The sequence below is a fragment of the Bombina bombina genome, chromosome 5, assembly GCF_027579735.1.
Source record: "Bombina bombina isolate aBomBom1 chromosome 5, aBomBom1.pri, whole genome shotgun sequence".
NCBI lineage: Eukaryota > Metazoa > Chordata > Amphibia > Anura > Bombinatoridae > Bombina > Bombina bombina.
The window spans coordinates 1,100,640,212-1,100,664,731 of record NC_069503.1 but is presented as its reverse complement, the minus strand read 5'-3'; the positions used below and the strand labels follow the sequence as shown (position 1 = coordinate 1,100,664,731).

Here is a 24,520-nt window from a genome sequence, read left to right as displayed (position 1 = left end):
CTAACACCCTAACATGAACCCCAAGTCTAAACACCCCTAATCTTACACTTATTAACCCCTAATCTGCCGTCCCCGACATCGTAGCCACCTACATTATATTTATAAACCCCTAATCTGCCCCCCTAACGTCGCCGCAACCTACCTACACTTCTTAACCCTTAATCTGCCAACGTCGCCGTCACTATAATAAAGTTATTAACCCCTAAACCTAAGTCTAACCCTTTTTACAGGTAAAAGAGCTGATTACTTTGGGGCAATGCCCCGCAAAAGGCCCTTTTAAGGGCTATTTGTAATTTAGTATAGGGGAGGAAATTTTTTATTTTGGGGGGCTTTTTTATTTTATTAGGGGGATTAGAGTAGGTGTAATTAGTTTAAAATTCTTGTAATTATTTTTTTATTTTCTGTAATTGAGTTTTTTTTCGTACTTTAGTTTATTTATTTTAATTGTAGTTAATTGTAGTTAGTTTATGTTATTAATTTAATTATAGTGTAGTGTTAGGTTTAATTGTAATTTAGGTTAGGTTTTATTTTACAGGTAAATTTGTACTTATTTTAACTAGGTAGCTATTAAATAGTTGATAACTATTTAATAACTATTGTACCTAGTTAAAATAAATACAAAGTTGCCTGTAAAATAAATATAAACCCTAAGCTAGCTACAATGTAAATATTAGTTATATTGTAGCTATCTTAGGGTTTATTTTATAGGTACGTATTTAGTTTTAAATAGGAATAATTTATTTAATTGTAGTAATTTTATTTAGTTGTATTTAAGCTATATTTAAGTTAGGGGGGTTTAGACTTAGGGTCAGACATAGGTTTAGGGATTAATCAATTTAATATAGTAGCAGCGACGTTGGGGGCGGCAGATTAGGGGTTAATAAATGTAGATAGGTGTCGGCGATGTTAGGGACGGCAGATTAGGTGTTAATAAAATTTAACTAGTGTTTGCGATGCGGGAGTGCGGCGGTTTAGGGGTTAATATATTTATTAAAGTGGCGGCGATGTCCGGTCGGCAGATTAGGGGTTAAAAAATGTATTTAAGTGTTTGCGATGTGGGGGGGGGGGGCTCGGTTTAGGGGTTAATAGGTAGTTTATGGGTGTTAGTGTACTTTTTAGCACTTTAGTTAAGAGTTTTATGTTACGGCGTTAGCCCATAAAACTCTTAACTACTGACTTTTAAATGCGGTAGGAGTCTTGACAGGAGAGGGTCTACCGCTCACTTCTTCCAAGACTCGTAATACCGGTGTTAGGCAAATCCCATTAAAAAGATAGGATATGCAATTGACGTAAGGGGATTTGCGGTAAGCTCGAGTCGCTGAAGAAAAGTGAGCGGTACACCTGTACCTGCCAGACTCGTAATACCAGCGGGCGTTAAAAAGCAGTGTTGGGACCTCTCAATGCTGCTTTTTAAGGCTAACGCAAGACTCGTAATCTAGCCGTAAATTTGTGCATGATTTTCTTCTGTGAACCTACGAACCTGTTTACATTTTTCCGCCTCTTATCACCCCACTACTTGGCTATTCGTTAAACTGAATTGTGGGTGTGGTGAAGGGTGTATTTATAGGCATTTTGCAGTTTGGAAAACTTTGCCCCTCCTGGTAAGATTGTATATCCCATACGTCACTAGTTCATGGACTCTTGCCAATATGAAAGAAATTAATTTATCAGGTAAGTTCTTACATATCCTGATGGAAAATCAGAAAAGGAGACTCACAAGAAAGAGCAGATAATTCGGAAACTCTTCTAGCAGAAGAGATAGCCAAAAGGAACAACACTTTCCAAGAAAGTAATTTTATATCCAAAGAATGCATAGGCTCAAAAGAAGGAGCCTGTAAAGCTTTCAAAACCAAATTAAGACTCCAAGGAGGAGAGATTGATTTAAAAACAGGCTTGATACGGACCAAAGTCTGAACAAAACAGTGAATATAAGGAAGCTTAGAATCTTTCTGTGAAATAAAACAGAGCAGAAATCTGTCCCTTCAAAGAACTTGCAGACAAACCTTTACCCAAACCATCCTGAAGGAACTGTAAAATTCTAGGAATTCTAAAAGAATGCCAGTAGAATTTATGAGAACACCATGAAATATGTCTTCCAAACTCGATAATAAATCTTCTTAGAAACAGATTTACAGGTATAGTACCTATAGGAAGTATTTGGAGAACTGCTGATGCAAGTTAAAAATAAAGTAAAGTTAGGAGAGAGACTGTTATGTCCCTACTCCCCCTAACATGTTTCACACAACTACTTTTTCAAAGTTTTCCATGATTTGAGCCATAAAGCTCTTCTAGTTAAAAAAGCTAAAGACATAGATTTAACATTTATCTTGATGATATAAAAAATAGCATCGCAGATAAAATAATTAGCATGTTGAAGCAAATGAACAATGCTATGCAAATCAGAGTCTTTTCCCCGTTGTGCTAAGCTATCCAACCAAAAAGTTGATGCAGCCGCAATATCAGCCATAGAAATGGCAGGACTGAGCATATAGCCAGAATGCAAATACGCTTTCTATAGAAAAGATTCAATTTTCCTATCTAAAGGATCCTTAAAAGAGGTACAAGAGTAGAAATAGCCCCATCAACCTTAGTGACTTTTTCCCCAAAACTCTAATCTAGCTGCTGGCAAAGGATACAACTTTTTAAACCTTGAAGAAGGAACAAAAGAAATAACAGGCTTAGACCATTCCTTAGCAATCACATCAGAAATGGCATCAGGAACAGGAAAAACCTCAGGAGTAGTCACAGGAGGTTTATAGACATAATTTAAATGTTTACTGGATTTATTATCAAGAGGACCAGACTCCTCAATATCCAAAGTTATTAACACTTCTTTTAACAAAGAACGAATATACTCAATCTTAAAAAGATAAGATGATTTATCAGTGTCAATGTCTGAAGTAGGATCCTCTGAAGCAGAGAGATCCTCATCAGAGGAGGATATATTGTCGGTCATTACAAATTCATCAGTATTATGAGAAGTTTTAAAAGACTGATTACACTTATTTGAAGGCAGTATAGCAGCCATAGCCTTCTGTATCGCATCAGCAATATAATTTTTCATATCAACAGGGATATCATGTACTTCAGATGTTGAAGGAACAACAGATACTGTACTAGCACTAATAGAAACCTTCTCTGCATTCAAAAGCTTATCATGACAACTGTTACATACTACAGCTGGAGATATAGGGGACTATTTATCAAAGGTCTTGCGGACCTGATCCGACAGTGCAGATCAGGTCCGCAAGACCTCGCTGAATGTGGAGAGCAATACGCTCTCCACATTTAACATTGCACCAGCACCACAGGGAGGTGTCAATCAACCCAATCGTACTCGATTGGATTGATTTCCGGCGATTCCTGTCCGCCTCATCAGAGCAGGCGGACAGGGTTATAGAGCAGCAGTCTTTAGACCGCTTCTTCATAACTGCTGTTTCTGGCGAGTCTGAAGACTCGCCTGAAACACAGCCCACAAGCTAAATTCGGAGCTTGATAAATGGGCCCCGTAATCTCCACTAGCTTACAACAGATACACTTAGCTTTGGTAGAACTGTGTTCAGGCAGCATGGTTCCTACAGCAGCTTCTGAGACAGGATCAGTTTGAGACATCTTGTAAAATGTAAAAAAAGAAAAATAACATTAAAAAGAAATATCTTATTTCCACATATAGCAGTTTCAGGAATGGGAAAAAATGCAAGTGCTAAATTTGGCAAAAAAGCAAATAGCATAGCCCTCATAAAGAAGGCAAGGAACATATAGAAAGTGAGGTAAAATAAAGCTAATTTTTTTGGCACCAAGTATGATGCACAACGCAAAAGGAAGTTGAGAATTTTTTTGGCACCAACAAACATCCGGAAATGATGCAACTCGCGTCATAACACAATTTTGCTCCAAACAATCTAGCATCAACTAACTGACAAACTTGTGTCATGACCGACGAACATTCGCGGCCAAAAAATATTTCTCGTGCCAAGAATGACACAATAAATAACAGCATTTTGCACCCTTGCGAGCCTAATTTGCCTGCAAGCTTTCCAAGAAAAAACAAGTCAAATTGAAAAAAGACTATACCCCAGGTAAGACAAACTTCCTAAACATGATTCCCATAATGAAACTGCTGGACTGCAAAGGGAAATACACATAGACCTGACTCATGGCAAATATAAGTAAAATACATATATTTAAAACTTTACATTAATACATAAAGTACCAAACCATAGCTGAGAGTGTCTTAAAATAATGATACATACTTACCGAAAGACACCCATTCACATATAGCAGATAGCCAAACCAGTACTGAAAGCTATCAGCAGAGGTAATGGTATATAAGAGCATATCATCGATCTGAAAAAGGAGGTAGGAGATGAATACATACGACCGATAACAGAGAACCCTTGAAAAGATTTCCAGCGAGGAAAACCATAAAATCAAACAGACGATACTCTCTTCACATCCCTCTGACAAACACTGTACTCTGAGAGGAATTTGGCTTCAGAATGCTTACTTACTTCACCACCTCCATAGGAGGCAAAGTTTGTAAAACTGAATTGTGGGTGTGGTGAGGGGTGTATTTATAGGCATTTTGAGGTTTGGGAAACTTTGCCCCTCCTGGTAGGATTGTATATCCCATACATCACTAGCTTATGGAGTCTTGTCAATTATGTGAAAGAAAACAGTTTAATGACGGTCAAGGCCATTTGGAAGTTATGTTTACTAAACAGTCTGAGACTGCTATATTACATTTCATTCAAAAATTAAATTAATGAAGAGATTATTGGAATCCAGTAGGTTTCATAGAAGCTATGTTGCCTTAATGATTACAGTTTTCACAGTTCTATGGTTCAAGTTTAAGTGGTGAGCTGCAGATGCCAACTGGGTTATGCCAGAATTCTTTACTTAGGACTGTAATGTTCAGCAGATTCTCCTCACTCCTTACATTGTGACCTCTAAAGCACTCTGTCTTTGTAACTTAAGCTGGTTGAATGGATCACAGCTGTGAAAGATAGATCTAGACCTGAAGACAAGTAATTCCCCTCTACTAAGGAGCTCCCCTTTACTGGCCCAAAGGACCAGACTTGTCCAGGGGTCTACTACTGTGGTGTCATATTACAGTAGATGAGAACTACATTGAAGATTGCACTCTGGAGGTAAAATAAACCTAGTGGCTTACTAAAGCTAAATGTTGCTTACCCAGGAGACTTAGCTGCTATAGATAAAGAATAGTTTGACCTGGTCTAGGTCCTCCAAAAATAGTACTCAGCTAGGTATTTGGAAACAACAGATACTTTCTTTGGCAAAGTATGGCTATCCCTATTGGAGGAGGACTAACTGGCTGTTTTAAGGGGTTCTGTTATATAGGGCTGGATTACAAGTGGAGCAGTATTTTGTGATCCTGCTTGTGTGTTAACTGCTCTAGAAGTAAGCTTTTTGCTTATTACAAAGTTGCATATTACAAGTTGAAAGTAAAAAGTTTTCCCACAAGCACTAACCCAACATGCGAAAAAAGTCAAAGTTAGAATATCATGACCACGTTTACGTAATTCCCCCATAGAAGTCAATAAAATAAGAAAAGTGGAAAAAACCTAAAACCCTACTCGCGCGCAAACCCGATCTCATTTTCTCAAGTGCACTTACCCGACATGAAAATATTAATATTTCACATTTAAATGTTCTTCCCATAGCAGAATATGATATATCTATTCATTAATCCATATTTCTAGATATATCTTATGTTTTTTTGGTTAAATATACATCTACACCTATATATATATATATATATATATATATATATATATATATATATAATTATATATAAGTATAGATATATACAGCTATATATATATATATATATATATATATATATATATATATATATATATATATATATACAGCTATATATATATATATATATATATATACAGCTATATATATATATATATATATATATATAACACACAGAGAAAGTCCAGCACTCACTTACAAGCTCTCAGCTAAGATTTAAAAGCAAAATTGGAAAGGTTAGTTACCGCATCTGGCCTAATGGGACAAGCCCAGGTACCACGTCAAGGTCCTTTCCAATAGCCCAGGTTCCACATCAAGGTCCTTTCCAATACCTGGGACCATAAAACAGCCACACAATGCAAGCTCTTAAATCTAAACAAACTGGGAACAAGGGAAGGGTGCACAGGAATATGTAACCACCCTAGACATATACAAAACACGGAAGGGGACTGCACTCTCATACCGGACCGGGTACACATCCCATGACCCTGTAACATGCTCAGCCCTGGGTGCTCACCGGCACTCACAGGAAGCTGTGCTGTCCCCAGAGTCACAGGCAGTTAACCCCAGACAGATCTGGGTGCAAGAACCATAGGGAAAATTACAAAACAAATTAATACAACACACAGAGAAAGTCCAGCACTCACTTACAAGCTCTCAGCTAAGATTTAAAAGCAAAAATGGAAAGGTTAGTTACCACATCTGGCCAAATGGGACAAGCTCAGGTACCACGTCAAGGTCCTTTCCAATACCTGGGACCCTAAAACAGCCACACAATGCAAGCTCTCAAATCCAAACAAACTGGGAACAAGGGAAGGGTGCACAGGCTTATGTAATCACCCTAGACATATACAATACACGGAAGGGGACTGCACTCTCATACCGGACCGGGTAAACATCCCATGACCCTGTAACATGCTCAGCCCTGGGTGCTCACCGGCACTCACAAGAAGCTGTGCTGTCCCCAGAGTCATAGGCAGTTAACCCCAGACAGGTCTGGGTGCAAGAACCATAGGGAAAATTACAAAACAAATTAATACAACACACAGAGAAAGTCCAGCACTTACTTACGAGCTCTCAGCTAAGATTTAAAAGCAAAAATGGAAAGGTTAGTTACCGCATCTGGCCAAATGGGACAAGCCCAGGTACCACGTCAAGGTCCTTTCCAATACCTGGGACCCTAAAACAGCCACACAATGCAAGCTCTCAAATCCAAACAAACTGTGAACAACGGAAGGGTGCACCCAGGGCTGAGCATGTTACAGGGTCATGGGATGTGTACCCGGTCCGGTATGAGAGTGCAGTTAATAGAAAGTTATGTGGAAGGGAAAAGTGTGGAAGAAAAAGGTGCAAAAGCAGTAGGGATGACCGCAGCCTGGAGAGGATTGTCAGGTAAAGGCCATTCAAAAGAGTTGGGACTTTCACAAGGAGTGGACTGTGGCTGGAGTCAGTGCATCAAGAGCCACCACACACAGATGGATCCTGGACATGGGCTTCAAATGTCTTATTCCTCTTGTCAAGCCACTCCTGAACAACAAACAACATCAGAAGCGTCTTACCTGGGCTAAAGAAAAACAGACCTGGTCTGTTGCTCAGTGGTCCAGAGTCCTCTTTTCTGATGAGAGCAAATTTTGCATCTCATTTGGAAACCAAGGACCCAGAGTATGGAGGAAAAACAGAGAGGCACACACTGCAAGATGCTTGAAGTCCAGTGTGAAGTTTCCACAGTCTGTGTTGATTTGGGGAGCCATGTCATCTGCTAGTGTTGGTCCACTGTGCTTCATTAAGTCCAGGGTCAATGCAGCCGTCTACCAGGAGATTTTGGAGCACTTCATGCTTCTTTCCGCAGATGAGCTCTATGGGGATGCTGACTTCATTTTCCAGCAGGACTTGGCACCTGCCCACACTGCCAAAAGCACCAAAACCTGGTTCAATGACCGTGGGATTACTGTGCTTGATTGGCTAGCAAACTCGCCTGACCTGAACCCCCATAGAGAATCTATGGGGCATTGCCAAGAGAAAGATGAGAGACATGAGACCGAACAATGCAGAAGAGCTGAAGGCCGCTATTGAAGCATCCTGGTCTTCCATAACACCTCAGCAGTTCCACAGGCTGATAGCTCCCATGCCACGCCGCATTAAGGCAGTAATTGTTGCAAAAGGGTACATACAGTATGCATGCTTATACTTTTCAGAGGTCCGATATTGTTCTTTGTACAATCCTTGTTTTATTGATTGCATGTAATTGTCTAATTTTCTGAGATTGTGGATTTGAGGTTTTCATGAGCTGTAAGCCATAATCATCACAATTACGACAAATCACGGCTTGAACTATCTTGCTTTCCATGTAATGAGTCTATCTCATATATTAGTTTCACCTTTTAAGTTGCATTAGTGAAATAAATTAACTTTTGCACGACATTCTAATTTGTTGAGTTTCACCTGTATAAATACATAAATACATACGTACACCCATGTATATGGATGTATATCTACTTTAAAATTCTTTGCATTCCTTTTTTCTAGCACCTGAGATCTCATATCTTTGAGCCCTTATAACTTTTTTATGCATTTCTAAAAAAAATACGTTTTATTAGATAATGTCATTATGAGTGAAACTGTACTTTTAAATGTATGTTTTATGTGTTTTGTGACACTTTTTTGTTCGAGTGTAATAGTTAACCAGACCTCTGAGGTTTGCTATTCTTTCACACGTTAAATTCAATTGCGATTGAGTTTATTTTTAACGTGTTGTATGCACGCTGCTTCAGACGCACGCAAATAAACATAATAAACCCGATATGCCTCACATGCAAATGTTAGCGCGACACTCGTAATCTGGCCCATATTGATTTTATTGTTGGGAATTGCTTGGGGCCCTAGGGAAATTGGGCCATTTTTTCACCAGAGATGGGTAGTACATATGTTTTCACTACATCTTAAGATTTCCAGTACAATAAAGAGCACACTAGAAGGATGTGCTAGCATTTTCTGATTACCGTGTTCTGGGGAAACCATTTTGTCCATCAAAATTGTGCAGGAGAATGATTATGCAAAATCCTATTGATTGCCATGAATTGCTTCATTGGCTGGAGTTGGTTGCCAATGGTTGTTTGATAGATTTTATGAACAAAATAACAATCTGAAGATTACTTATATATATATATATATATATATATATATATATATATATATATATATATATATATATATATATATATATATAAAATACAGGTGGCCCTCGGTTTACAACGGTTCAATTTGCACCGTTTCAGAATAACAGCCTTTTTTTTAAGTCATGTGACTGCTATTGAAAAGCATTGAGAAGCAGTGCATTTATTAAAATAGCCAGTAGGTGGAGCTGTCCGCTTGTGTTGCTGCAAAGATATGCAGGCCAAGCAAGCTGAAATTAATCAGTTTAACCAGACCTGAGCTATCGAACAGCTTGCAAAGGAACAAGAGCTTCCTGTCTATAAATCAGTCCAGATTGGAATGCATAGAAATAACTGTTTGCAGAAAAATGCAAGTAAAGTATGTGTTGTGTGATTATTTTATTAAGTTTATAATGCTGTTTAGCATTTAAAGTCTTCATTTCAAAGCTTTAAAAATAATGTATTAGGTGTTACTTATGCCAATTTTGAGAGGGGCCTGGAACCTAACTCTCTCACTTCCCATTGATTTACATTATAATCTGGGTTTCAATTTACAACAGTTTCGATTTGCAACCATTCCTTTTGGAACCTAACCCCGGCGTAAACTGAGGGCTACCTGTATTATATTATATATATTCATATCTACATTAGAAGTGTTGAGCAAATTAGTTAGGGTTTCTCTGAATACGAGACCAGACTCGGCAAACCTTACTTTACAAAAGCAGAGAAGAGATGTTTTTTTTTATTACAATTAAGCTCGGAGTCTCAGAACTCTATGAAGTGTGAAATACATGCAGCATCTGAAAGTGAATGACAGGATTTTCCACTCTCCTGCTTACAGGAAATTTTGTCGTTTCTGGGAAAATCCGAAACAACAATACAAATTTGCTAGGGTTTTCTTTCTATGAATAAATCGGCACATTCCAGTGCATAAAGAAAAGCAATAGCTGCTTATGAAATACAGAATAAAATAATGATAGGGACGGATCGGAAGATAAGAAATTCATGGAACAGTGAGCGTGAAGTAGTTTTGCAATGAACTTTGGATAACATTACAATATATTTGATTTTAGAGCTGCTGCCATGTTGTGTACTCAGTGTAATGATATATATTTTGTATACAGAATACATAGAATTATTAACCCTTGGATGCCAGGGAAGGCCAGTATGCATTGCATAGAGTAGCAGTGCATTCTAGCAGCAAAATCACACAAGCATTCACATACATACACATATATACATGCACAGTATATATGCTTAAAAGCTTAAAGGGACAGTCTACTCCAGAACTGTTATTGTTTAAAAAGATAGATAATCCCTTTATTACCCATTTCCCTGTTTTGCATAACAAACACTGTTATATTAATACACTTTTTACCTCTGTGATTACCTTGTATCTAAGCCTCTGCAGATTTCTACCTTATTTCAGTTCTTTTGACAGACTTACATTTAGCCAATCAGTGCCCTCTCACTTGTAAATACACGGGCGCGGTCGCAATGTTATCTGTATGTTACACATGAACTTACACTAGCTGTGAAAAACTGCCAAATGCATTGAAATAAGGGGCGGCCTTCAAGGTTTTAGAAATTAGCATATTAGACTACCTAGGTTTAGCTTGCAGCAAAGAATACCAAGAGAACAAAGCAAATTTGATGATAAAAGTGAATTGGAAAGTTGTTTAAAAATGCATTCCCTATCTGAATCGTGAACTAGACTGTACCTTTAAGGGAAATTATATTGCCAAAAGGGCATAATCATCTTTATCAGAGGATTTTTGTATTAGTGACTCAAATGTACTATTGCCTGTACAAGTAGAGCACAATCAATAGACAAAGACCGCTATATTGTGCTCTGTCTCACTTAAAAGATAATGCAAACTCTGGTATTAAGAATGGATGGTTAAAAATTCTAGCCATTGTGCCAATATTGCGAGTGATCGTTCATGTTTTGCTACTGAGCGCCGTCCAAAATACCGCTGTAAAATGTTGCACTTTTTGGAACCTGAAATAAATAATTATTATTAGTAATAAAGCACAGAACTACAGGAAGAACTCTACTATTTGCACAGCACTGTTAGAGGCTTAGCTTGCCATTGGCTTAGCGCTTGACCAATATTTTATATGAATTTTAGTGCAAGCCCAATAGAAGTCTGTGTAGGATTTAGCACACCTGTTCTATCAGACATGATGTTAGCGCATCCTAGATCATCACTCCAGAGATAAAAATCATTTTGGACTTATAATATGAGCACAAAAATAGAAGCGCTATTGATTGCACTTTTGTGATGTTAATGCACAATAGCTCTAATCATTTCAGCAGCACTTTTAATATAGGTTTATGTGTTTAACACCAACAAAGGGATTAAATATATAGATACAGAACCTGCTTGGGAGCTGTAAGCACTGCAGCTCCTGAGCAGAACACAACCGATGATTGGCTACTAAGTGGAACTGCCACTTTTGATTGGATCACCATCTGTTTTCTGCTCACAGTTAAGACGTTTCTTAAAGGGACATAATACTCATATGCTAAATCACTTGAAACTGATGCAGCATAACTGTAAAAAGCTGACAGCAAAATATCACCTGAGCATCTCTATGTAAAAAAGGAAGATATTTTACCTCACAATCTCCTCAGCTCAGCAGAGTAAGTTCTGTGTAAAACGTTATTATTCAGCTGCTGCCCAATGAACAGCAGCCAATCAGCATCAACAGTGCTGAGGTCATGAACTCTTTTACTGTGATCTCATGAGATTTGACTTAACTCTCATGAGATTTCATAGTAAACTTCGTTAAACTAAATAGGGAAATAAGATGAGTGTGCACATAAGCTCACTCCCTTAGCTGTCCTGGGACAGACATACTGATTTGCTGCTTAGAAGTCCTTTACAATGGGATGTGGCTACTGAGAAACTTTTGAGGTAAAATATCTTTCTTTTTTACATAGAGATGTTCAGGTAATATTTTCTAGTCAGCTTTTTACAGCTATACTGCATCACTTTCAAGTGTTTAAACATTTGAGTATTATGGCCCTTTAATATTGCAATTAGTTCATAGCCAGATTGACAACAATGAGAGTAAATAAAAAAGGCCTCTGCATTGCAGCTTCAGAGCAGAAAATGGCTAGCGTTTGGTGGGTCTTGTGATTGCTGCTCCTGATTGGCTCACCAGCTTGTTTCTGCCAGGGAGCTGTAAGGGTTCTGGCTCTTGAGAGGGAGTTTATGTATGTGTTTAATCCCTTTACAGGGGTTAAACTCATGGTATGATCAAGTCACTAACATAAATTTTCTAACATGTTTATTAACACTGTTATAGAAGTAAGCTACCAACATGCAATGAGGGTTAGGGTAGCTGATACTAGTTTTGGGGGGTTTAGGTGGGTTATATATATATTTCCATTTGAAAGGTTAGTTTAGATTCACTAAGATATAAAGGGATGCAATGCTTGTGATTAAATGCATTTATATGCCCCCTATCTCACTAAAAAACAAGCTTAGTATTGACTACGGGCTACGAGCCTACATATCACCTTTCAATGGAAGCAAGAGACATACTTAAATCTTATATCTTATCTTATATCTTATAACTCATTCTGACTTGTAAACACCCAGAATCATTATGATCATTTATTGAATATGTTATATTTTGATTTCCATATCAAGGAATCACTTCTGTTGATTCTCAATGAATTAGTCAAAATCTATAAAAAAAAAATAATAATAAAAAAATTCAATTTGCAGAAAGCATCTATAAATATTTAATGATCAGACAACGCCGGATCGATCCATGAGCTGTAAGTGGAAGGTCCCTTAGTTAATACTAGGGGGCCAAATTTTCAAGCTACGAATGGAGCTTGATGCTCCTGTTTTCGCGCGAGCCTTCAGGCTCGCTAGAAACAGCAGTTATGAAGCAGCGGTCTAAAGACCGCTGCTCCATAACTTGTCCATCTGCTCTGAGGCTACGGACATCTATCCGCCCAATCTTATACGATCGGGCTGATTGACACCCACTGCTAGCGGCCAATTGGCCGGGAATCTGCAGGGCATGGCATTGCACAAGCAATTCACAAGAACTGCTTGTGCAATTGTAAATGCTGACAGCCTATGCTGTCGGCATTCATCGATGTCTGTCAGACATGATCCACTGAGCGGATCATATCGGACAGACTGATGATAAATCGGCCCCTAGACGTTCAGTTCATTTGGCCATCTTGAATCTTGATTGATGAGAGACCACATGTTTGCTGAACATGTATGTGGCTTAGGTAACTGAAATTATGTGATGTGCACAAGGAACTAGAGAACACAATATTTAAGTATGTTATGTTGTTTTTATTGTTTTATGTGTGAGAATTATGTAGGTACGTATGTGACAGAATTCACTTGTATTTCATAGTTAAGGGGCCGTTCTAGTAAAAAAAAAAAAAAAAAACATGCTGTAATTTGTTAATTAAAGCACTAGTGCAGATCACAAAGGGATTAAACACATAGGGCTGGAGGATAAAGTTGCCAAATAGGGAACCTGTCCATGATCAAGTTGAGGGGGCAGCATCACACTGCTCCCATTTATCATTGCATGAGCAGCCATACCTGCATTAGCTTTAGCACCCCTGTTCTTGTGCAACCAATCATGTGAGAGCAGGGACTGTCAATCAACACAGTTAGAATAGTGCGGTGGGATTTTAAACCACCAGTTCAGAGGTGGCAGAGAGTTTAAGAAGACTGTTGCTTCTTAACAATTCGCTTCTGCACCGCAGGAGCTCCAAAGCTGCTCCCACAGCCTGATAAATGGAGCTCATTATTACAGGGACATTGAATACATCTTTGGGTATAACTGTGCATGTCCTACGCTCTTTAGAGAAGCTAAAAAGCAAATTCTGTAACTTGCAAATGCTGCAAATCATTTAGCCACTTTAGGTAATTTGCAGCATCTTAAAAACCTAGGTTACATATTTTGCTTTGTGACCTCTCTATGGAAAGTGGAGCTAATCACAATTCTTACAGAAAAACAAACTGTTTAGTGCCCCTTTAAAGTAACGCTCAGGAGCCACAGAGAACTGCTGGTCCTGAGCAGACATCACTTGTGAGCCCCTCAGCAGTGGAAGTCACACAGCTGGGGTTAAACACATAACCTTGTAGCATCACTAGTGCTAAAACAACATGCTCTAACAAATTTGTGCATGTAATTTTTTTACAAGAACTACCCTATAATTTGTTTCAGTAGTATATAAGTCATATAAATGACAGAATAATAAAATATGTTGCTTACCATTTATTGACAAAATCTTCTTCTGCAATCTATAGCAAGGTAGAAAATAACTGAAGTGTATTGTGTTTCTGGAAATTAACATATTGGAAATAAACATATTTTTTGTTCTCTTTTATGAACAGGGATTAGAGGGCCCGAGAGGACCAGAGGGACCTCCAGGCAAAATCGGATCACCTGTAAGTTATAATTTATTGTGTCTTATCCTGCTGTGAAACTTAATGATATGCACAGCGTTAGGAACTCATTTGAAACAGAATACATTTGAATGATACATTGAGTATATAAGCATAGAAACAGTTTATTTGTATAATATAATAATAATGATACACACACACACTACACACATTATACACTCACACACTACACACACTATGCACTCACACACTACACACACTATGCACTCACACACTACACACACTATGTACTCACACACTACACACACTATGTACTCACACACTACACACACTATGCACTCACACACTATGCACTCACACACTACACACACTATGCACTCACACACTACACACACTATACACTCACACACTACACACACTATGCACTCACACACTACACACACTATGCACTCACACACTATGCACTCACACACTACACACACTATGCACTCACACACTACACACACTATGCACTCACGCACTATGCACTCACACACTACACACACTATACACTCACACACTACACACACTATGCACTCACACACTACACACACTATGCACTCACACACTACACACACTACACACACTATGCACTCACACACTACACACTCACACACTACACACACTATGTACGCACACACTACACACACTATGTACTCACACACTACACACACTACACACTCACACACTACACACACTATACACTCACACACTACACACACTATGTACTCACACACTACACACACTATACATTCACACACTACACACACTATGCACTCACACACTACACACACTATACACTCACACACTACACACACTATGCACTCACACACTACACACACTATGCACTCACACACTACACACACTATGCACTCACACACTATGCACTCACACACTACACACACTATACACTCACACACTACACACACTATGCACTCACACACTACACACACTATGCACTCACACACTACACACACTACACACACTATGCACTCACACACTACACACTCACACACTACACACACTATGTACTCACACACTACACACACTATGTACTCACACACTACACACACTACACACTCACACACTACACACACTATACACTCACACACTACACACACTATGTACTCACACACTACACACACTATACATTCACACACTACACACACTATGTACTCACACACTACACACACTACACACTCACACACTACACACACTATACACTCACACACTACACACACTATGTACTCACACACTACACACACTATACATTCACACACTACACACACTATACACTCACACACTACACACACTATGCACACTCATACCCTGAGCACCCCCATTATTATCCATATGAGAATATGGCAATTGATTGGAGCATACGTGTGTATCCCTGTTTCTTATTTGCTATTCATCTATATCATCATTTGGAGTGGCAAAAATGAGCATTATTGACTATGCATTTAACTCCAATACAGGGCTGAGCTCTTCAAATCAATGGGTCACAAGAAATTCTGACTCCTATTGTTTTCAATATGAGGCATTAGTGAAATTTTATGCTTAAAGGGACACTCAAGTCAACATTAAACTTCATGATTCAGATAGAGCATACAATTATAAACAACTTTCTAGTTTACTTCTATTATCTAATTTGCTTCATTCTCTTGATATTCGTTGCTGAAAAGCATATCTAGATATGCTTATACTGATTGGTAGCTGCACATAGATGCCTCCTGTGATTGGCTATAGCATAAACACTTTTTTTTATATACAGTATATGCACCTGCATTGACCTGCCCCGGAATAAACTCAATGTTGATTAATGATATTTGAATAATTGAACATATTGGCCTCTAGTTATCAACGTGTCTATTTACCTGCCTTCGCCGTCCCCAATACGCCCGCCTAAGCTCACCTCACATCGCCGCCGCAGACCTGAATACGCTCGCCAAAGTTATCAAAAAAGCTGTCAAAAAGCCGCGCACCAAGTACGGGGCGATGAGCAGCGGACTATGATAGTTATCATTCATCCGATCTCGCTGCTCTTCGGCTTTTCTACAGCTTTATTGATAAGTTGTCACTAAGCACCCACACTAAACTAGTTTGGAGAGTGAGTGAAATAGTGCGCTAGTGTCAGGGGGGGGGAGATCAAACACCTTACTGGATATGCTTAGATCCTTCAATCTGAGCAACAATGATATACTAAAAAAAGGAGAGGTAGTAAGGGCGCTAAAAGCTAAAGACCTTAGGGGTATTAGTGTATATCGTTATACTGCTATAATTGCAATATTATTTATGGTGCATTGAGTGTTAACAGCTAGGTCCTAAGTGATTCTACACATACACTCTAAGCGTGTTTAAAAAACTTTTAATAAAAATAAAAATTAAAAATTACATTTTTCACATTTATACAAAGACACTTGTATGGAACAATTGTTAGAGACGTCTCTCTATTATATTGATCTTCTTGTGGTAACATACCTCTCTTTTTCGCTTTGGATACCGAAAAAGCGAGGTATGTTACCACAAGAAGATCAATAAATATTGCCTGAAAACACTGTATATACAGGACGCTTATATAATACCCTGAATTTAAGACTGTCTGGACTTAGAGGCACTACGGTGTCTTTTATAATAATTCTCTCACAGCACCGCATCAACACTATAAACATTCTAACATTATAATAGAATCTTAGCCACTACTATACCTTACCAAATGGAGAGGAACTTTCCTAGATAAAGGATATAGTAAAGTCTATTCAACATTGTTTTTATATACAAGGTTGCTACAACTTTTAACATTGTAAAAATTGCCAATATTGATATATTTTATATACCAAACGATTTTTTTACGATTGTGTATTTTCGCTGACTTTTGATGTTGTTGGTTGGATCCCCAATATAATAGAGAGACGTCTCTAACAATTGTTCCATACAAGTGTCTTTGTATAAATGTGAAAAATTTTATTTTTAATTTTTATTTTTATTAAAAGTTTTTTAAACACGCTTAGAGTGTATGTGTAGAATCACTTAGGACCTATCTGTTAACACTCAATGCACCATAAATAATATTGCAATTATAGCAGTATAACGATATACACTAATACCCCTAAGGTCTTTAGCTTTTAGCACCCACACTAATCTACACTGTTCTACCCCCTATACCGGCGCCCCCGGAACCCCCCGCAACGAAATAAAGTTATTAACCCCTAAACCGCCGCTCCTAGATCCCGCCGCAACTATAAAAATGTATTAACCCCTAAACCGCCGCTCCCTGAGCCCACCGCCACTCTAATAAACTGATTAACCCCTAAACCGCCACTCCCGGACCCCGCTGCCGCCTACATAATACCTATTAACCCATATCCTGCCCCCCTTATACCGCCGCCACCTATAATAAATGTATTAACCCCTATCCTGCCGATCCTGTACCCCGCCGCAACTAAATAAATTGTTTAACCCCTAAACCGCCGCAACCTATATTAAACTTATTAACCCCTAATCTGCCCCCCCCTACACCGTCGCCACCTTATTAACCTCTATAAAGGGGTTAAACAATTTATTTAGTTATTAACCCCTATCCTGCCCCCCCATACCGCCGCAACCTATAATAAAATTATTAACCCCTAACCCTAACCCCCCCTAACTTAAATATTAATTAAATAAATCTAAATAAATATCACTCTTATTAAATTATTTATTCCTATTTAAAACTAAATACTTACCTATAAAATAAAGCCTAATATAGCTACAATATTACTAATAATTATATTGTAGCTATTTTAGGATTTATTTTTATTTTACAGGCAAATTTGAATTTATTTTAACTAGGCACAATAGCTATTAAATAGTTATTAACTATTTAATAGCTACCTAGTTAAAATAAAGACAAATTTACCTGTAAAATAAAAACTAACCTAACTTACAATTACACCTAACACTACACTATCATTAACTAAATTATTCTATTTAAAAATAAATACTTACCTGTAAAATAAACCCTAAGATAGCTACAATGTAATTAATAATTACATTGTAGCTATTTTAGGATTTATATTTATTTTACAGGTAACTTTGTATTTATTTTAACTAGGTAGAATAGTTATTAAATAGTTATTAACTATTTAATAACTACCTAGCTAAAAGAAATACAAAATTACCTGTAAAATAAATCCTAACCTAAGTTACAATTAAACCTAACACCACACTATCATTAAATAAATTACATTAATTATCTACAAATACCTACAATTAAATACAATTGAATAAACTAACTAAAGTACAAAAAATAAAAAAAACTAAGTTACAAAAAATAAAAAAATATTACAAGATTTTTAAGCTAATTACACCTAATCTAAGCCCCCTAATAAAATTACAAAGCCCCCAAAATAAAAAAATGCCCTACCCTATTCTAAATTAAAAAAGTTAACAGCTCTATTACCTTACCAGCCCTTAAAAGGGCCTTTTGCGGGGCAAGCCCCAACAGCTCTTTTGCTTGTAAAAATAAAATACACCCCCCCACCAACATTAAAACCCACCACCCACATACCCCTACTCTAACCCACACAACCCCCCCTTAAAAAAATCTAACACTACCCCCCTAAAAATCATCCTACCTAACAGAAGAGGACATCCGCAGCGGCCGAAGTCTTCATCCAAGGGGCGCTGAAGAGGTCTTCCATCTGATAGAAGTCTTCATCCAGGCAGCGTCTTCAATCTTCATCCATCCGGAGCGGAGCAGAGCCATCTTCAAAGCAGCCGGCGCGGAGCCATCTTCATCCACCGACGCCTACTCGCCGAATGATCAGCCAATCAGATTTTTCCTACCTTAATTTCGATTGGCTGATAGAATCTTATCAGCCAATCAGAATTCGAGGGACGCCATCTTGGTTGACGTCACTTAAAGGAATATTCATTCGGTGAGTAGGCATCGGAGGATGAAGATGGCTCTGCGCCAGCTGCTTTGAAGATGGCTCCGCTCCGGATGGATGAAGATTGAAGATGCCGCCTGGATGAAGACTTCTATCGGATGGAAGACCTCTTCAGCACCCCCTTGGATGAAGACTTCGGCCACTGCGGATGTCCTCTTCTGTTCCATCAGTGATCGGCTGGCTGAAGACGGCTAAAGGTAGGATGATCTTCAGGGGGTTAGTGTTAGGTTTATTTAAGGGGGGGTTGGGTGGGTTAGAGTAGGGGTATGTGGGTGGTGGGTTTTAATGTTTGGGGGGAGTTTTTTTTTAATTTTTACATGCAAAAGAGCTGTTTACTTTGGGGCATGCCCCACAAAAGGACCTTTTAAGGGCTGGTAAGGTAATAGAGCTGTTAACTTTTTTAATTTAGAATAGGGTAGGGCATTTTTTTATTTTGGGGGGCTTTGTTATTTTATTAGGGGGCTTAGATTAGGTGTAATATGCTTAAAAATCTTGTAATATTTTTTTATTTTTTGTAACTTAGTTTTTTTTATTTTTTGTACTTTAGTTAGTTTATTTAATTGTATTTAATTGTAGCTACTTGTAGTTAATTAATTTAATTTATTTTAATTGTATTTAATTGTAGGTATTGGTAGCTAATTTATTTAATTAATTTAATGATAGTGTAGTGTTAGGTGTAATTGAAACTTAGGTTAGTTTTTATTTTACAGGTAAATTTGTCTTTATTTTATCTAGGTAGCTATTAAATAGTTAATAACTATTTAATAGCTATTGTACCTAGTTAAATAAATTTGCCTGTAAAATAAAAATAAATCTTAAAATAGCTACAATATAAATATTAGTAATATTGTAGCTATATTAGGGTTTATTTTATAGGTAAGTATTTAGTTTTAAATAGGAATAATTAATTTAATAAGAGTTATATTTATTTAGATGTATTTAATTAATATTTAAGATAGGGGGTGTTAGGGTTAGTGTTAGACTTAGATTTAGGGGTTAATAATTTTATTATAGGTTGCGGCGGTGTAGGGGGGGCAGGATAGGGGTTGATAAATTTATTATAGGTGGCGACAGTGTATGGGGGCAGATTAGGGGTTAATAAGTTTAATATAGGTGGCGGCGGGGTCCGGGAGTGGCGGTTTAGGGGTTAAACAATTTATTTAGTTGCGGCGGGGTCCAGGATCTGCATGATAGGGGTTAATAAATTTATTATAGGTGGCGGCAGTATAGGGGGGCAGGATAGGGGTTAATAGGTATTATGTAGGTGGTGGCAGGGTCCGGGAGCGGCGGTTTAGGGGTTAATACATTTATTATAGTGGCGGCGTGGTCCGGGAGCGGCAGTTTAGGGGTTAATACATTTATTATAGTGGCGGTGGGCTCCGGGAGCAGAGGTTTAGGGGTTAGCATGTTTAATGTAGGTGGCGGCGGTGTAGGGGGGCAGATTAGGGGTGTTTAGACTTGGGGTACATGCTACGGTGTTAGGTGTACACACTTCCCATAGGAATCAATGGGATGTCGGGCAGCAGCGAACATGAACTTTCGCTATGGTCAGACTCCCATTGATTCCTATGGGATCCGCCACCTCCAGGGCGGCGGATTGAAAACCAGGTACGCTGGGCCGGAAAAGTGCCGAGCTTACCTGCTAGTTTTTTGATAACTAGCAAAAGTAGTCAGATTGTGCCGAACTTGTGTTCGGAACATCTGGAGTGACGTAAGAATCGATCTGTGTCGGACTGAGTCCGGCGGATCGAAGCTTACGTCACTAAATTCTACTTTTGCCGGTGTGTAGGGCTTGATAACGAAGGCGAATCAGCCTTGCCACAAATACGCTGCGGAATTCCAGCGTATTTGCGGTTGACGGCTTGATAACTAGGGGCCATTGAGTTAATACTGATACCTGTTGAATTGAGATACTGGTGCTCTCTTTTATATTAAGAGGTAATTTAAACCTCTATTCCACCAGCTGCCTCCTTAACCCTATACACAACACCTTGCTCTCAGAGCAATAATCCTATATACCCTGACCACCGTTAAAGGGCAGTAAGATTTTTATATAAAATGTTTAGTTATTCATAATGAAAACTTGTTTAATTTGCCCCCTTTTTCATGTAATTTTACTACTGAGAACTTGAAATGCACCCGCAGACTTTCAAGCCTAGCCCTGCTACATATATGTACAGAATGTAAATGGATTTATCAGTTAACAACTGAAAAAAGATGTCCTTTATACTAATATTATGACATTAGCTAGCTTTGCTGCCTGTGGACTAAAGCCAACACTGGCTCCTCCAGATAAGGTAAATGGTGAGTGGAGTTTTAAAAGTATTTGAAGTAAAAAGGGTGTTAATTTGTTTTAAAAATGTTAAGACTTGGCTAATACAATATGTTATTCTATAGCAACACAAAAGAAATGTCTTGTTATTACAATTAGTTAACTGTCCCTTTAGCTTAAATAGCCCTGAACTGCCACTTTTAATAACCTTCAACAACTTAGACCCCTCCCCCTATTAACTCAAAGCTGCCATCATTGCTAGTAACTCAAAACTAACTAGACCCCTTATTTTTATTAACCCAAAGCTGCCCAGGCTTCTACTCTTAGGAATCCTATACTACTGCGCTATTAAAGGGATATTAAACACCAAAAATATTATTGTTTTAAAGATAGATAATCCCTGTATTACCCATTCCCCAGTTTTCCATAACCAACATGGTTAGATTAATATACATTTTACCTTATATCTAAGCTTTTGTATTTCAGGCAATTAGGACTTACTCTTCAATAACTTCACGGGCATGAGCACAATGTTATCTACATGTAACACATGAACTAATACCCTCTAGCTGTGAAAAACTGTCAAATGCATTCAGAAAAAAAGGCAGCCTTCAAGGGCTTAAAAAATAGCATATGAGCATACCTAGGTTTAGCTTTCAACAAAAACTACCAAGAGAAAGAAGCAAATTTGATGATAAAAGTAAATTGGAAAGTTGTTAAAATTACATGCCTTATCTATTTAAGGTTAAATGGGCAGTAAAGTCCAAATTAAACTGCCCATACAATCTACCAATGCTTCTGAGTCTACCTAAATATGCTGCCATGGAAGCTTTAATAAATTATACAAAAGAATTAGATTTGCTAATAGGAGTAAAATGATTTTCATATTTTTTTGTTTATTTCAGTAAGGTAATACTAATGCTAAAAGTAATCAGCTGTCAAATGTATGATATATATTTGCATTTGTATCGTTGTAACAAATAAATCTATTTCATGGGAAAATATTACAACTCTTTTCCTCTCTTCTTAGGGATTACATGGAGAAAGAGGGGAGAAAGGTTCTCGAGGAGAAAAGGTAAATTCAATTATAATATTAAAAATTAAACTTCAGCCACAGTATCATTTCAGAAACGGTTCTCATTAAAATGCGCACTTTCATATGCGTATAAGTCTTGAATACATTATCCGATATGTGAGTTTAAGTTCAACATTTCCATTATGGGATCATTTCAATCAACAACTTCCTAGTCTGTGCTTGTTTAGAGGAAAACTTTCAAAATACATTATTTTTTTTTACCATTTAATTTCCGCAACTTTTAAAAATACTTTAGACAAGTAACTTTTTTATTGAGCTGAACTGAAAACTATTAAAACACAAGTTTGATTATCTGTCTGTTACTCTGTCTGAGCTATGCATGTTTTGGAATTTTTATGGCATTTTCAGTATAAGAAAAAAATAATTTTTTCATATAAATTAAAACATTGGACGCTTAAAATTAACACTGTCATTTTCAAAATTCACTACTTTTATTCTATTCCTGTATTTATCCTGTTCGAATATTATGGTTTGTTCCAATTCAAATGCAAATACAATGTATTCACAAACAGGGTTGGCTCCAAGGGGGGGCATTGGGGGCAATGCCCATGCAAATGGAATGCTGTGCCCCCTCAAAAAATATTGATATGATCACACACTTTAAACATAATAAATAAAATAATGAATTGTTATGTAATGCTGAATGCTGGGGGAGGAGTTAGCTGCTGAACTGTGAGATCGCATTACACATCTGCAAGGAGCTCCGTGTCTTAACCTCTTATTTGGAATTGGAAGTTAATTAGAGACTTTTTGGACTTATCTTTAACCCTATTAATTTTACCTAACCATTGTGAGTTACTTTTTTTCTTAAACAATAGATCAAGATAAGAATATGATTGTATCATATAAATATAAGTCTATAAATGGCTACCGGCTTCTATAAACGCCTCAAAAGTGCACTGTGATCTTAGGCTGGGCCCCCCCATTTCATTTGTTCTGGCGCCGACCCTGTTCACAAACAAGCTATATACGCAAATTATCTTCTAGATATATCCTAGATATATTTTGTTGCTTAAAACTGGACATAAGGCTCCATTTTATATTTCTGTTTTTACACCAATAACTTTTTATTAGTTAAGGGACGGTCTTTTCCATACTTTTTTATTGTTTAAAAAGATAGATGACCCTTTAATACCCATTTCTCAGTTTTGGACAAAACGGTTAGATGAATATACTTTATATTTATTTGATAACCTTGTATCTAAACCTCTGCAGACTGCCCCCTTATCTCAGTGTTATTTACAGACTTGCATTTTAATGAATTAGTGCTAACTCATAAATAACTCCATGGAGTGAGCACAATGTTATCTATATGGCACACACAAACTAGCACTGTCTTGCTGTGAAAAGCTATTACAATGAACGGAGATAAAGGCACCTGCAGAGGTTTAAAGACTTTAAAGTATAACAATGTTGGTTGTGCAAACCTGGGGAATAGGTAGAAAAGGTGGGATCTGTCTTTTTAAACAATAATAATTTAGTAGACTTCCCCTTTATAGAAATAACAGAGTATCCCACATGGCAGAGTTCAGACCAAAGCAGATCATACATCCCTTTTTCCAGCTATGAGTAAAAAGAGTAGACTGCAGGTCTAATCCATACCTTTTATGTATTTTTTATTGGTTATGAGCCCAAAGATTAGACCCAGATTGAAGACTAACCTGAGTTGTTTTTAAATTTGTCTTAAAGGGACAGTTTACTTAAACAAGCAGCAAAAACGAATGCATACAATTTAAAGCTGGTGCAGGAACACCTTTTAAAATTGGCTGTGTTTTCTCTTGATCCACTACTGAGTGGATGACTTGTTTCTAATACCTCTTGTTTACATATTTTTTCTATATCTA

At 37.6% G+C, this 24,520-nt stretch overlaps 1 protein-coding gene across 1 annotated transcript in view; it reads left to right on the top strand.

Moving 5' to 3' along the window:
- Positions 1–24,520, top strand: part of COL22A1 (collagen type XXII alpha 1 chain) — a 667,744-nt gene that overhangs the window by 335,157 nt on the left and 308,067 nt on the right. Inside the window, exons 16-17 of the mRNA XM_053715381.1 lie at positions 14,327–14,380; positions 22,611–22,655. Coding sequence (XP_053571356.1) covers positions 14,327–14,380; positions 22,611–22,655 — 99 coding nt within the window. The remainder of the gene's footprint in view (positions 1–14,326; positions 14,381–22,610; positions 22,656–24,520) is intronic.